This window comes from Littorina saxatilis, linkage group LG1, assembly GCF_037325665.1.
Source record: "Littorina saxatilis isolate snail1 linkage group LG1, US_GU_Lsax_2.0, whole genome shotgun sequence".
In the NCBI taxonomy this organism is placed as follows: domain Eukaryota; kingdom Metazoa; phylum Mollusca; class Gastropoda; order Littorinimorpha; family Littorinidae; genus Littorina; species Littorina saxatilis.
The window spans coordinates 33,926,119-33,941,009 of NC_090245.1; the positions used below are offsets into that span (position 1 = coordinate 33,926,119).

Consider the following 14,891-nt stretch of genomic DNA (forward strand, 5'->3'; position numbering starts at 1 on the left):
TACCGTAAAAAATACGGTCTCAAACTTCTAAACTAAGAACAGCTTATCACTCTACCGAATCACTTATACCGTAAAGAATACGGTCTCACATTTCTAAACTAAGAACAGCTTATCACTCTACCGAATCACTTATACCGTAAAGAATACGGTCTCACATTTCTAAACTAAGAACAGTTTATCACTCTACCGAGTCACTTATACCGTAAAGTATGCGCTTTCACACTCCAAAACTAAGCTTATTAGGGAGTCCCTTACAAATTACATTCAACTATAGTAGTACTCGTAGTACACGCACGGGTGTACTAGATTACGGATAAATGGTGGATCAGGGTGTCAAACGGGGTCAGATGAACTTTTGCACGTGAACAAAATGCATATTAGTCGCGTACACGGCATGAATAGTAGTGTAGAACATGAGAGATACAGCTATTTTTTTTCTGTGCCTGTGCTCCTCTTGTCAACCAATGGACCTTGGCTGCACTGACAGCACGAATTAAATGCACGTATCATCAGCTTACTCACTGTTTGTGTTTGTCTCAACGCTCAGTCTTTCAGAGATTGCGATTATTTTTCGTATCGTACAAATCGGAAGACTGTTGGCAACAGCAAAGGTACATCGACATTGTATTGGTGATGATTGTTTTAGGCGATGAAGACCAGTTGAACTCACTATTTATCTACGCAAAACTATGCACATATCTGCGATGGTTTACACGTTGGTTTACACGGGAAGGAAGGTATGCTTAAAAAAGGATGCCCTGTAGGGTTTTCTGGCCAGGCCGACATTTGCACTTCTATTTCCGCGTAACCACACACAGCCAATCAAAAGGACCAAAGGTGGCCAGGTAACATTAATCTCAAAATTCGAATTTCTGTCGGTCGCAGGGTTACTCGTATTACTGTTGCACTGAGTTGACCAATCAGGCTCGACAAAGGTGGACACACTTAGGCCAGTTTGAGATGCCGTATTCATCTCTCTCGGCGAAGCTCGGGTTTCTCCAAGTTTGGACTAACCAATCCGAACGGCCCAAGGTGGCCAGGCTTGGGTGAAAATTGATGCCTTGAAAATGCTCTGGGCACAGATTAGTTTCCTGCTAAAAATATACTAACCAATGGAGAGAGACAAAGGTGGGGACAGGTCTATGCTCAGGTTCGACTAGGGTCACTTGTGCCGCAGAAATTATTTCAGCATTGAGGCTCATCAATTTTCTCTGAAACTGCACTCGCCAATCGAAAGCGCCAAAGGTGTATACTAGTGTAAGGTTGCAAGTTCACATCAAGAGCATTATAAGAAAAAATAATTCTCGTGTTTTCCGGTAACTGGATCTGAGCGGCCCGAATTCACAACAACAAAGAAGCACAGCAACGAAGCTTTTGAAAATGAATGCTTGTTCTCTGTCTGTCTATCTGTCTGTCTGTTTTTGCCACGTAACACTGACATAGCTTAAAAATGGGAAGCTCAAAGCGTTGGACTATGAACTATTGTGATGCTGAATTATTATTTTGCCTATACGTTGAACACTACGTTGATTTCTGCTGAGGTATATGTTTTATAAAAACTCGTCGAGTTTAGCAAATTAAATTGATCAGAAACCAGATATTTTGCGATCCGTTTTTTTTCTCTCCCAATAATCGATGAATACACCGGATACGCGTATAGTATTAGATTAACGCCTGCTGGGTACGTTGATGTTACAACCTCAGCAATGATTGCTGTTAAAAAACAACAACTGAAGAAAAGAAAAACACACACAAAAGAGACAAAACAAAACAAAACAAAGCAACCAACACACACACACACACACACACACACACACACACACACACACACACACACACGCACACACACACACACACACACACACACACACACACACACACACACACACACACGCACACACACACACACACACACACACACACACACACACACACAAACCACCACAACAACAACTCAGATGGTCATGAACTGTTTAATTGAACTGACACAGACTAAAAACAAACACAGAATATTAGAAAGGAGATTGTTTACACAGTTCTTGCGTTAAAAAAAACACGTCCGTCTTGCATCTACTTCTAATCCTTTGAGTAAATGCACCATACTAGTAGAGTCACTGAACGAATATTCATGAGTGATGCAATTTTCCTGCGTGAGACCGATATCAGATATCGTTCCGCAATTCAAGTCCAAACCTCTGTCTAGCCTTGATGTAAAATGGTAGAGCAAAAGACTGGCACTATTGTGCCAGATGTCACCGGCATTCATCCGATCCTCGTGAAACCCAGTCTTCCACGCGCAATTCAACTCTTTGATGGTGGCGCCACCTGGGCAGCCTCGTGATTGGTCAGCGTGGTTTTTCACGTGCTCGGAGTCCTGGCTGGATGACTATTAAATTCGGCGCCACCTTGATGACTCTGCGATTGGTTGAAACTGTGGTCACGTGACTGTGTCGATGCAGAATATGAAGATTTCGTACCACAGTTCTGTACCATTCGTGGCAATGAGATGCGTTAGAGAGGGTCCAGCCAAGAGTTCGGTGTCTCCGTTGCCGCACTTTCCTCTCTCTCATGACCTAGAAACCTACGACTTCAAACGACCGTATTTCCTTTGTGAACGAATCACATAGGAGATGTGCTGTGTGTGTAAAATTTAAAGACATTTAATCAGATCAATCGTTTTACAATTATATTCTTTGTGTATCAAAAAAGGCATAGTTACGCAGAAAACACTCCGTGGCGGGTCCTGATCGTCCTGACCTATCGTAGAACAAGGACAACTGATATAAATCGAAGACTGTCTTAACCAGAAAACGTAATCGCGCCTACTCATCTGATCGGTAAGAATCAACACGTTGATAAAAACCGGATACATGATATTCGCCCTGTCTAAAGCAAAGGTTCCGGAACCTTTTCTCGCGCCTAAATCAAGGATACACAAACCCTGTATCGCGCCTGAATGAAAGGTTCAAGTTCCCTTTCTCACGTCTAAATCAATGATTCAAGATCCATGCCTCGCACGTTAATCAAAGGTTGAAAACCCCACTTTCGTGTCTGAATCAAACGTTCAAGAACCTTTCCTCGCGCCTACATCAAAAGTTTTAGGAACCCTCTCTCGTGGCTTAATCAAAGGTTCAAGAACCTCGTCTCGCGCCTCAGTCAATCAAAAGTTCAAGAACTTCATCTTGCGCCTAAAATCAATCTCCAACACATCGACAACCATGTCGCGTAAGGCGTCCGTGACCTCAAGCGCATCAGGGGCGTCTGCAGACCTCGGGCGAGGGATGCGCAACATTCCAGAAGCCGATTCAGAATCGCTCTCCTCCGTGTCTTCCAAGTCCTCGGTGGTGATCTCCGAAGAAGGAGTGCGGCTGCGTAAACACCTTGGTCTGTCGAATGGCGTGGGGATCATCGTGGGCATAATTGTGGGCAGCGGGATCTTCGTGTCGCCCAAGGGGGTCCTGCTGCAGACGGGCTCCGTGGGTGGGTCGCTCATCGTCTGGCTGCTCTGCGGCATTGTCTGCCTCATCGGGGCCATGTGCTACGCTGAGCTGGGCACAGCCATCCTCAAGGTAAGAGAGAGGATGAGAGAGGCTGATGAGAGAGAGAGAGAGAGAGAGAGAGAGAGAGAGAGAGAGAGAGAGAGAGAGAGAGAGAGAGAGAGAGAGAGAAAAGAAGAGGAAGAGAGAAAGGAGAAGGTAAGTCTCATCCTTTGATGCGCCCATTCTCAAGGAAAGAATGTGAAGAAGGAGGACGAGAGAGAAAAAAGAGAGGAGGGGGTGAACGATGAAAAGAGAAAGGGGTTTGGCTGTCCGTTTTAGCTGGGAACGGCCATTCTCGATGTGGGAGTTTTTAAGAGTTTTTAACGTCCTTCATAAAAGTAGGGAAAAGATGCAGAGGGTGAAGGTAGGGGGAGAACAAGATTTTGACTGGCTTATTTTGTTTTGCCCGATCAAGGGTTGTCATGCAATTGCTTCTTTTTGGGGGCTTTTTAATCAGTTTCGAGAAAGGTACACAAGAGAGGAAGTGGCCTTTTGCGTTGAAACTTGTCAATGATATGAACTAATTCAACGGGTTTCTCGTCTGAGAAGTACTTTCTTTCTAATGATACCCGCCACGCCAGTCGCTATCCATATCTGTCCTGGCTACTACGTGGAATAAGAGCATCCTGCCTCTATGAGACACCCGAAACATCTATGCCCTTGCTGCCTCTGCGTAGAGTGGGATTTAAATAAAATCGTAGCGATAATCTGTGTCAATCTGCGCAATCAATTCAGGAACAGATGACCACTCTGCACATAAAGCAGCCAGGCTGTAGATGCTCAGTATGTGTCAAAGTGGAAGGATGCTCAGTCTTAACGCAAGCGAAATCTTGGACAGATCTGTGCATGGCGGCTACATGATCGTGTACAGGTATCTTTAATCATCTAGCTTTGGAGAACAGGTGAACAAGAATGAAAGCGGCCTTTTGAGTTGGAACTTCAGTGTGACGGACATGAGCAAATTCTAAAAAGTAAGAATTTTCAGGAGGGCAGCTTAACGTTGTTCCCACGCTTGGTTTACAGGTTGTAATGCTCACGCAATAGGACAGATCAGAAATGGCATGAGATATACGTTTGCGCTCATGTATCTTTCTTTCTTTATTTATTTGGTGTTTAACGTCGTTTTCAACCACGAAGGTTATATCGCGACGGGGAAAGGGGGGAGAGATGGGATAGAGCCACTTGTTAATTGTTTCTTGTTCACAAAAGCACTAATCAAAAAATTGCTCCAGGGGCTTGCAACGTAGTACAATATATTACCTTACTGGGAGAATGCAAGTTTCCAGTACAAAGGACTTAACATTTCTTGCATACTGCTTGACTAAAATCTTTACAAACATTGACTATATTCTATACAAGAAACACTTAACAATGGTAAAAGGAGAAACAGAATCCGTTAGTCACCTCTTACGACATGCTGGGGAGCATCGGGTAAATTCTTCCCCCTAACCCGCGGGGGGAGCTCATGTATCATTGTTATTAGTTTTAGATTGTTTTTTGTTGATTAGAATATATATATATAACCTGTTCCCGTTACGGCTTCGAGTTTCTATATTGCATGATACAACCAGAGACTATAGATACTCTATAGTCTCTGATACAACCCTGCTGGAGCTTATGCAAATCATACAGTTGTTCAACACATGAACACAATACCAGGAACATTATTTTCCAAAACCGTGAGATGAAAACAAAACAAAAGGTAATGACTAGATACAAAAATTAGCATTACTCATTCGTTGTAAATGCGAGAAGTTAGATGACAATCAAGTAAATGTATAAAGATAGTATGACACGCCACGTTTTACCCTTAAATTCTTAATTAGCTACTTAGGTCTTATTTCATGTACCTCGTGTTATATGACATATGCCTAATATAATGGCTATGGAGTCTCACAATAAAGAATAAATAAGGCCCCTTTGGAAATCTGCAACCGTGATATAAGTGCAAAGCAAAACAGGTTGAACATTTGCAATTTTATATACAGACAAATTTGATGCTTTCATGCTTTGAAACCAGTTTTATTATGTGTGTTATGTTTCTCTGAAGCGACAGCTTGTTGTATCCCAGATAAAACTTAATATGCAGGCAAAAAAAGAAGAAGAAAACGGATGGTAACAAGTGGCTTTCTTGCCAATGACGGCTGAAATATTGTCCGCACTACCCAACTTTTTTTCCCGCATAAAAAAATTAATATAAAACCAATATTAGCCTTGTCATAGAACATCGTAAAAAGTAGGAGGCCAAAAACTGCAAAAGGCACAATATTGGCCCCGTTCTGGTTAACTAATTGTAACTTGGTGTTTTATAAAAAAAAGTTTCAATATAAACGTGGGTTGTATTACAATTTACAAAGCATCGAAGCGCTCGGCCGTTGATCTGAAGATTCGTTGACGAGAACAGGAATAACCTAAGCTTCAGCAAATTTCCCGAGTTCATTGTTTGTCAATAAAAAAATACCTTTTTGCGGGGACGGCAGGGGGAGAGCCAAAGATATATTGCATGTAGATGTGCACATCTTCAATACTGGAACTCTACAGTGGGACATGAACATCGTAACCAACGCAACTTGGTACCATCTCAGTTTTGCACCAGTACAAAAAACGCTGACTTTAATTTGATGATTATGTAGCTTTTAGTTGTGAACTGAGAATACTTTTTTTTAAGTCAAAACTTTTGAGATAAATCCTAAAAGCTCACTTTTGTATCGTGTTGTATTGTCGTGTATTGGATTGTGTATTGAAGTCATCAAACCATAGAAGCTAGTGAAGTTAAAAAGCTTTGACTTCAAAAAACATCCGAGAACATGATAGATTTCCATGTTTTGCCTTTACCTCGACCCAACTGTGACCTGAAAATTGACGAGGGTCAACCAGACTTGCGGTATGTCTGGAGGTTATCGAACCTCATCTGATTACTCAGGTGGGTCAAAACAGAAGAGGGCGCAGTGCGGTGACCACATTTTTCAATAAATATCTTTGAATATTTTGTCAAACAAGCTTAGACCGGTCCGGATTATTGGGTTGCATTTCAGCTTGGAAGATTACAAATTCATTAACAAATTTGTTGATTAAAAGTCTGGTTGGAAATAAAATCGCAAAAAGATCAAAAGTGGTTTCATTGGATTGTCTTTAATCATTATTTCTTGAATTATAAAATATATACTGTACATGATAATGTGTTTGAATGAAAAATGTGCTCAGCGGAGTGAAAGATAATCCGCTTTATGCAAATCAGGTTCATTTGGCTTCTAGTCTGTCACCAAGACCACGGACTCAGCGGCGCTGTCTCGATCCAAAGGTTTTGGCCATCCCATGGTCAATAGTATCCCGTATGTTTTGATTACAATCTTGCAGGCCTACATCTTGACATAATGTTTTGATTACAATCTTGCAGGCCTACATCTTGACATAATGTTTTGATTACAATCTTGCAGGCCTACATCTTGACATAATGTTTTGATTACAATCTTGCAGGCCTACATCTTGACATAATGTTTTGATTACAATCTTGCAGGCCTACATCTTGACATAATGTTTTGATTACAATCTTGCAGGCCTACATCTTGACATAATGTTTTGATTACAATCTTGCAGGCCTACATCTTGACATAATGTTTTGATTACAATCTTGCAGGCCTACATCTTGACATAATGTTTTGATTACAATCTTGCAGGCCTACATATTGACATAATGTTTTGATATCAACTTGGTGTGCGTCTTGATTTGGAACGTGGGCAATCCATATGGTTCGGACATGCGGGATGCCCATAATTGGCCACTGAGGACTTAAACTCTGAATTCCATCATCATTACCGTTCCAGCCTTTCTTCCCTGTGTGTGCAGTCTGGTGCAGACTACGCCTACATCAACGAGGCTTACGGCAACTTCCCGTCCTTCCTCTACCTGTGGGTGGCGGTGGTGGTGGTCCTGCCCACGGGAAACGCCATTACGGCCTTGACCTTCGCAACCTACGTGCTGCAGGCCTTCTTCCCCAAGGACTGTCCACCGCCCGACACCGCCATCTCTTTGGTGGCCGCCATGTGCATCAGTGAGTCCACTTTTTTTGTACCTCCAGGGCTGGCAGAAACAACAATAGTGTGGTAACATGCACTAACAACAATATCGATGTAAATTGCACCAACCAGACTATTGTGATTACATGCACCAACGACAATATCGTGGTTACATGTACTAGAACCAACAACACAATCGCTGGTACTTGTACCAAAATTATAGCTGTAACTTGTACCAACAACAATATCGCGTTACGTGTACGTAGAACAATACAAAATGTGGTTACATGCACCAACAACAATATCGATGTTACCGTCTTGTACCAACAACACTATTAATAATAATAATAATAATGCAAACTTTTATAGCGCTATTCTAGAAAAATTTCTACTCTTAGCGCTTTACAATACATACATCGACCAAGCATACTATACACGCACAGGCAAAGAAACCGACCAAACATAACCAACAAACTATACATGCACAGGCAAAGAAAACGACCAAACATACAATACACGCACAGGCAAAGATAACGACCAAACATAAGCAAACATACGATGACCAAACATAACCAACATACTATACGCGCGCAGACAAAGAGAACAATCAGCGCATGTAATAATTACTGACAACTAATAATGCAGGCATACAGTGACAGTCCAATATTGTGGTTACGTGTATTACCAACAATAAAAAAAATTGTGGTCACATATGCACCAACAACAATATCATTGCTACTTGTACCAACAACAGTATCGCTTTCATTTGCAAGTTGTACCAACAACACTATCGCGGTTATACTTTTACCAAAAACAATATGGCGATTGCATGTACCAACAACAATATTACTACTTCGTGTACCAACAACATCGCAGTTACGTGCACTAACAACCTAACAACAACATAGAGGTTACTTGCACCAATACCAGTGATGATAGAAATACACAAAATGATTTATACGAGGGGGGGGGGGGGGGGGGGGGGGGTTCAGGCTGTGGGTGATCAGATTTTTTTTCGGTACAGGTAGATATAAAACAGCAGTGCAGGTGTCTGCAAGTTTGTCCGTGAAATCAAAAATTCTATACATGTAGTTTCTTCCTTTCTGGCTTGAAATGCAAGCAAGCCATGCTGTGCGGCATTTACTGTTACAGTGGCCCGAGCACCCCTTGTAAGACCTAAACAATCCGAGAAAGTCAGGTATTACAAAGGAGGACGTCTTAAAATGGAGCTTCATTTACAGAGGTTATGAACAAAACGTCTGAAAAAACTGGGTCTTAACAGAGATGGAGTCTTAAATTGGGGAGTCTTAAAAGGCGTGTTCCACTGCACAGAGTCAGTGGGGAGAATCTGCCGAACGGAAGACAGTGCAAGGAATTTTCCACGGCAGCGCTGCAATGGTGCTTGCGCGTGTCTGCGGGGTCATGGGGGTACTGTGACGCAACTCAGCATATCTGGTGCTCAAAAAAAAGAAGAAAGAAAAAAAGGGAAACCCAACTGCGTGTCGTGAGAGATAAGCGTAAGAAGCCGAACATTTTTTCCTGGGGGAACTTGAAAATAGACCCGCCACAGGCACTTCCCTCCACTATTTCTTTCGCTGATCAGTTTGTTACAAGAAAATAGGCCGTTATACTATTAGAAATTGGTAGCCCCCATTCTAACCATGTTTTTTTGTTAATGTAATTTACTTTGGGTTGCACTGCCACCAGAACACAACGATTATATACTTTCAATAGCCGGTCAGTTCAGCGACGGATTCCGAATGACAACATTGCATAAATTTACACTGCTGGAACTCATTTTCAAAGGTCATCAAATCAGTGCCTTACGGACTTCAGTTATGGTAAGAACGCATTGGGATCGAGACAGAAATCATACAAGCAATTCAACACAAACAAGCAAATTAAAACAAACTATAGTGGATTAAGGTTGCCGCTCGTGGCCACGTTGGTGTCATTTATTCTATTAATACACCTATGGCTGTGATTTTAATTATTTTTACAGGTTATTAGTTAAATATATGTACAGTCGCAGTAAAAACATACAACGTCAATGGTTTCCTTGCAGGTATTTAAGAGTAAAGCAATAAAAGCGGTAAGGACAGCTGAATACAAGGTACTTTTCAGGGCTGAAGCGCTACAACACGGGTACTGAGTTGGCTTCGAATGGGAGGAACTTCCTGTGCAGCTCCAAAAATAGGGGAGATAATAAAAGGAATTAAAGTGACCAGAATAGCAACCAGGAAAGGAAGGCAACATGTACGAGGCTAGCAGCATGTGAACCGTAGTAGAATAGCTATTTTAACACGGACTTGTATTCACAGTCCGGTAAATACCGCAGTATTGTCCGATATCGGTGCGTGCCAGAAGACACCAGCCTGGGCACCAAGTTCTGGGGACCCGCTGCCAACTGCTGAAGACTGACTGCGGACTTCATGGCAGCCACCGACCTGACGATATGACGGCCATAAATATCGAACGCAGAAGAACAAGAAGAAGAAGGTGCGTGATTGTAACAGGAAACAGCACTTCTTAAAAAAATGTCACATTACAACTTGAAGTTAGCCAATGATGAGGCTGCAACATGACATGTCTTGCCGGGGTGTAGCAAGTGTTCCGGCAGCGGTTACAGTGAGGGGTCAGTGCGTAGTGGTCATACTAATTGTTGTTGGCAATACAAATGAGTGGCAGGCGTAACAATGCGAAGCTGATTTCCTTTTCTGCACTTACCATAAACTCCTTTGTTGTGCAACAAGAATGTTTATGATGAACGGACTGTGCTAAACGGACTATGTCAAAAAGATGTTATGCCCAATAGAAGCAGTCTAGCCGACCGGTCGCGGAATGGACTTTTTGTAGAAACTGAGGACTACATGTATATGACGAAAGAAAGTATCGCGAATGGCATTTTAAACAGAACATCGCATTATTATATATTGTCCGGGCACCCATTTCCTTGACGGCTGACTTGATGTAGCTGGCGCGTGAGTCTCGGAGTTATACGGTCAAATCGTTTGTGGCTTGACTCGCACACTCAGTTTTTATATATCGTCCGTCTGTGTGTTTTACTGCATTGGATTTGAATAGAAGTTCCCCAAACCACCACCACTGCTGATTTGCCCAGTGTCGAAAATAAATTGACCAAATGATTTGAATGCCTTGTGCCCGTGGTCGAACTATCAACTGACTCAATATGGCAACACGGCAACAGACAAAATAAGCCGTTGCTGCTGCTGCTGCCGGGTCAGTCAGTACTAGCAGCCAGGTTGTCGATGCTGAAACAAACAAACTTCAAATCAGTCAGTCCGAAATCAGTTTGGTTCGTGGACTTAAAGGCACAGTAAGCCTCCCGTAAACCATCACAGATACTGTCAGGTTTTTACACACAGTACAAACACCCTTTCAGTTAAACACTCACCGCTTGAGAACATCCTAGGTGCCCTCCGTAAAGAGCGAGCAATTTTCAAAGAATTTATTTTTGCGTGGTTTATCTTACCCCTGAGCCATCGTGAACCCGTGTGATCCAGTTTCCCTTTTTCACAATGCAGTCGTCAGTTAGTAATTTGAATGCGACTCGCTGTGAGCTTATCTGCAATAGCACGTTATTATGTACCTCTGACTATGCACGAAACAAACGGCTGTGGTTCACAAAAACTCTAGCGATGGCTTTTGACTGTTCAGGGGAACTGGCGATAGGCATAAACCGTCGTCTGCTACGAGAACCACGACCTTGCGTGACCCTGCCTCCGGGCTTTTCTTTTTTCAAACTTTCAAAACTTCGAATTGTACTGATCTTGTCTTGATAAAAAAAGAATTCTTTTATGATTTATGAATGTTTGTGTAACAAGCTGTCAATTTGATATTTAGATTTTAATAGTTAGGTCTAGCGCCAAAACGCACCACGGTCCGATTGTGTGAGGAGACAATCCGCAAAATTAATTCTTTGAAAATTGCTCGCTCGAGGGCACCTGGGATGTTCCCGTTCGGTGAGCGTTCAAATGGAAGGGTGTTTGTACTGTGTGTAAAAGCCTGACAGTATATCTGTGATGGTTTACGGGAGGCTTTACTGTGCCTTTAAGTGTGACGGCCGGCTCTAAGCGGTTATGATTTTGTTAAATCAGCATTTATGGTTTGAGTAGATTTCCTGGGAATATTTGAAAGACTAGTCCATAAAAGGGCCATTGTAAACTCTTTGCCGGTAACTTAGTAGTGACTGATACTGAGTTCCCGGTGAGTAGATTCGTAATAGATCCGTCCTGCAGACTTTCCCGCGTATCGGGATAACAAAAGTCATCAAAGAACAGTTAGCCGGTTCCACTTGGACGCTTACCAAAATCAGGGGCGGATCAGTTGCTTTGTAAGGGGAGGGGCACTTTGAATCGAAAGTGAATGTGATGGGCGCGAAGCGCCCAAATTTGCTAGGGGGGTCCGGGGGCATGCCCCCCCGGAAAAATGTTTGGCCCAAAGAAGCAAAATGGTGCCATCTGGTGCCATTTGAACTTAGAAATAGTCATAGAATCAGCATTCCAAACCTTTTTTTCGGGGGGGGGGAGGGGGCACGTGCCCCCTGTGCCCCCCACCCCCCCCCTCGTCCGCCCCTGAAAATGATATACAGCCTGTTGCTGCTTTCTGTTGCCAGATTGTTATCAGTTCAAGTTTTGTGTGTGCGGCTAAACTTGACCAGTACTGAATTTCGCCACAGGCTTCCATAGGCTACGTGTCAGTCTGCGAAAATATAGTTTCAGCACAAAAGCAAACGACTGAAACACCCGCACTGTGACAAACAAGTGACGCGCACCGCACGCACTCAGTGCCGCTGGGCATACACACACACACACACTGACACCGTGACACACACACCGTGACACACACTGATTTGTTCAGTGTTTCACGCCGCACGAAAGTGAAAGCTGGTGATTTCATCATTTTCTTTGTTAACTGACTCGGTGTTTGTGGTACCCCAGAGTCACACTAGGCACCAAATAGTCGTTGTCAGTGGAGCGAAGCGAGTCTGATCACAGGCGGAAGGTATCGTCCACTGGACTACTACTATCACAGAAAGAAGTAGTCTTTCTGTGATAGTAGTAGTCCAGTGGACGATACCTTCCGCCTGTGGTCTGATGTGCTTGTCAGTCACAGATATGTGACCGAGGCTTCGACAAGGGCCTAATTGCCAGTGGTCTGTCGCAAAATCGGCTAAAATGCGACATGAATTGTGACAACGGCCCGCCCCTGGTTTCTGTTCTGAATCTAGTGTATACCTACGGCGCCTGTACTTGCCGCAGCCGACAACAAAGTCTTGACCGATCGGTGGGGAATGCGCATGCGCCCCAATCCAAGGGTCTTTCCCGCGAACGGAACCATGTGGCAAAGTTAGTGTACACAGCCTCTGGAGTGCATTGACACTGGATGTTAGTGAGGTGTGTGCATGTGTACGGGAGCACAGACAGCATGTTGGGAACGCAATATTCTATCACGGAGGCTGTTTGAGCCATTTCGGTTACCAGATCCTAGTCGCGTGGAAAGTTTTCACAACTTTGTGAATCAGGGCTCGCAGGCTTCTCCAGTTCCAACATGGGGAAGAAGGAAGTTATGATTGTGAACGAAGCAGTGGGGGGTGGTGGGGACGGCAAGATCCAGCTAAAGAAACAGCTGGGATTGATGAACGGTGTCGGCATTATTGTCGGAATCATCGTCGGCAGTGGAATCTTTGTCTCCCCGAAAGGTGTACTGCTTGAAGCTGGATCGGTGGGCCTATGTTTGACAGTGTGGGCGCTGACAGGCCTAATTTGCAGCGTCGGTGCAATCTGTTACGCCGAGCTGGGAACTTGCATTTTATCGTCGGGAGCGGACTACGGCTACATTTTACAGGCCTACGGCAATTTGCCGGCCTTTTTGTTCTTGTGGGTGTGTTTGGTGGTGTTAGTTCCCACAGGTAATGCCATCACAGCTTTGACTTTTGCCAATTACGTCCTGCAACCTGTATCCTGCAAGGAGGAGGGGCCCCCTCAAGCTGCCGTCACGCTTCTGGCTGCTCTTTGCATCAGTGAGTAATTTGTAAATCACCGAATAAGTGAATCACACGCACTACAATGCCTGCTCGATCAATTGACTGTTTAGATTGCTTGATGGGCTGTGCTGCAGTGTTGTTCGCACATGCTGATGAAGCACATGTTGGCAGTGATTGTTCACACTTAGTCAGTTTGTGTGTTTGCACACACATGTGGGTCAGTTTTGACAGCTGAGTGGGGGTGGAGATGTAGATTACTCCATTTAAAGGCTGTTGGGATGATGAAGTAGAGTAAATAAAAAAATGTATACTATAGGGCAAAAACCAGGTTTACTTTTAAATAAAATTCAGTAACCTAGTATATCAGCGTCTTTTGCTTGTTGCACCGACTTTAAGACGTTAATCTAAAGGCTTCAAAATAAGTGAAAATAAAAAGACAACGTTTTTATGAAAGAAAAATTATAGAAAGTTTCTCCCTCTCTTCGGGAGCTGATCGAGTCCTGTGTGTGAGTGTGAGGCATGTTAGTTAATTGTTACACTTTATTTTTTTATCACTAAATGCTTCCTACTTAATAAGTTAATCTCATGTGTCTTTAAAACTGAGACTGCGTAATGTCTTTTATATGTGGACCGGTTTAAATTTAATGGGAAACAATAGACTAGAGTAATACTACACACCAATACAGAAAACGCAGGGCAAGGCAGTCTGGGTTTGTTCCATTTCTGAATACCCTTTTTTTTTCTTTGTGACTCAACCTACTTTCTCAACTTCAAATCTGGTATAAAGCAAGGTATGCTGCATACTTAACAAAAGAAGAATAAAGTGTGTAGGTCAAGTGTGGGGAATCAGGATACCTCAGACTTGGGGGGTATTTGGATAAACATGTATACATGTATGTACTTGTTGGCATGTTACTTGCATGTTTAATTTGTCTGCAGAGCATTCAGGGAAGGTGATCATTTTCATCAACTAGGTTGTATGTTTGTTCCTATACAGCAGCATTTAGCCAGCATATTTTTGATAAGCTGGAATGCAAATTTACAGAAATCTAAACAAAGTACACATGACTTCTTTGAAGATCCCTTTCTTGGCTTGATCATGATTAGGCCAAAAAAAAAAATAGGTCTGTTTACGGTAACCCGACCGACCCTAGTTTTTTCGCGCGACCCTAGACTTTTTTTTGGCATTTGGGGGGGGGGGGGGGGGGGGAAATCTTGTTTTTTTGGCAAAATAACGTAAAAATATGGGGGTTTTTTTTGGGGAAAAAAAAATCCCGATCTACCGACCCTATTTTTGGGCCTATGTTACCGTAAACAGACCTATTTTT

The 14,891-nt window shown here is 43.1% G+C and overlaps 1 protein-coding gene across 2 annotated transcripts in view; it reads left to right on the forward strand.

The window, feature by feature from the left end:
- The first annotated feature begins 2,059 nt into the window (after positions 1–2,059).
- The window catches only part of LOC138967652 (Y+L amino acid transporter 2-like), a 30,579-nt gene continuing 17,747 nt past the window's right edge, over positions 2,060–14,891 (forward strand). The window contains exons 1-2 of one of the 2 annotated variants that reach the window (XM_070340281.1): positions 2,060–3,569; positions 7,387–7,591. In XM_070340281.1, the coding sequence (XP_070196382.1) occupies positions 3,219–3,569; positions 7,387–7,591 (556 nt within the window). In that variant the 5' untranslated portion in view covers positions 2,060–3,218. Of the gene's footprint in view, positions 3,570–7,386; positions 7,592–12,805; positions 13,600–14,891 lie in introns of those variants that run through there. The other variant, XM_070340291.1, reaches the window with a different exon arrangement.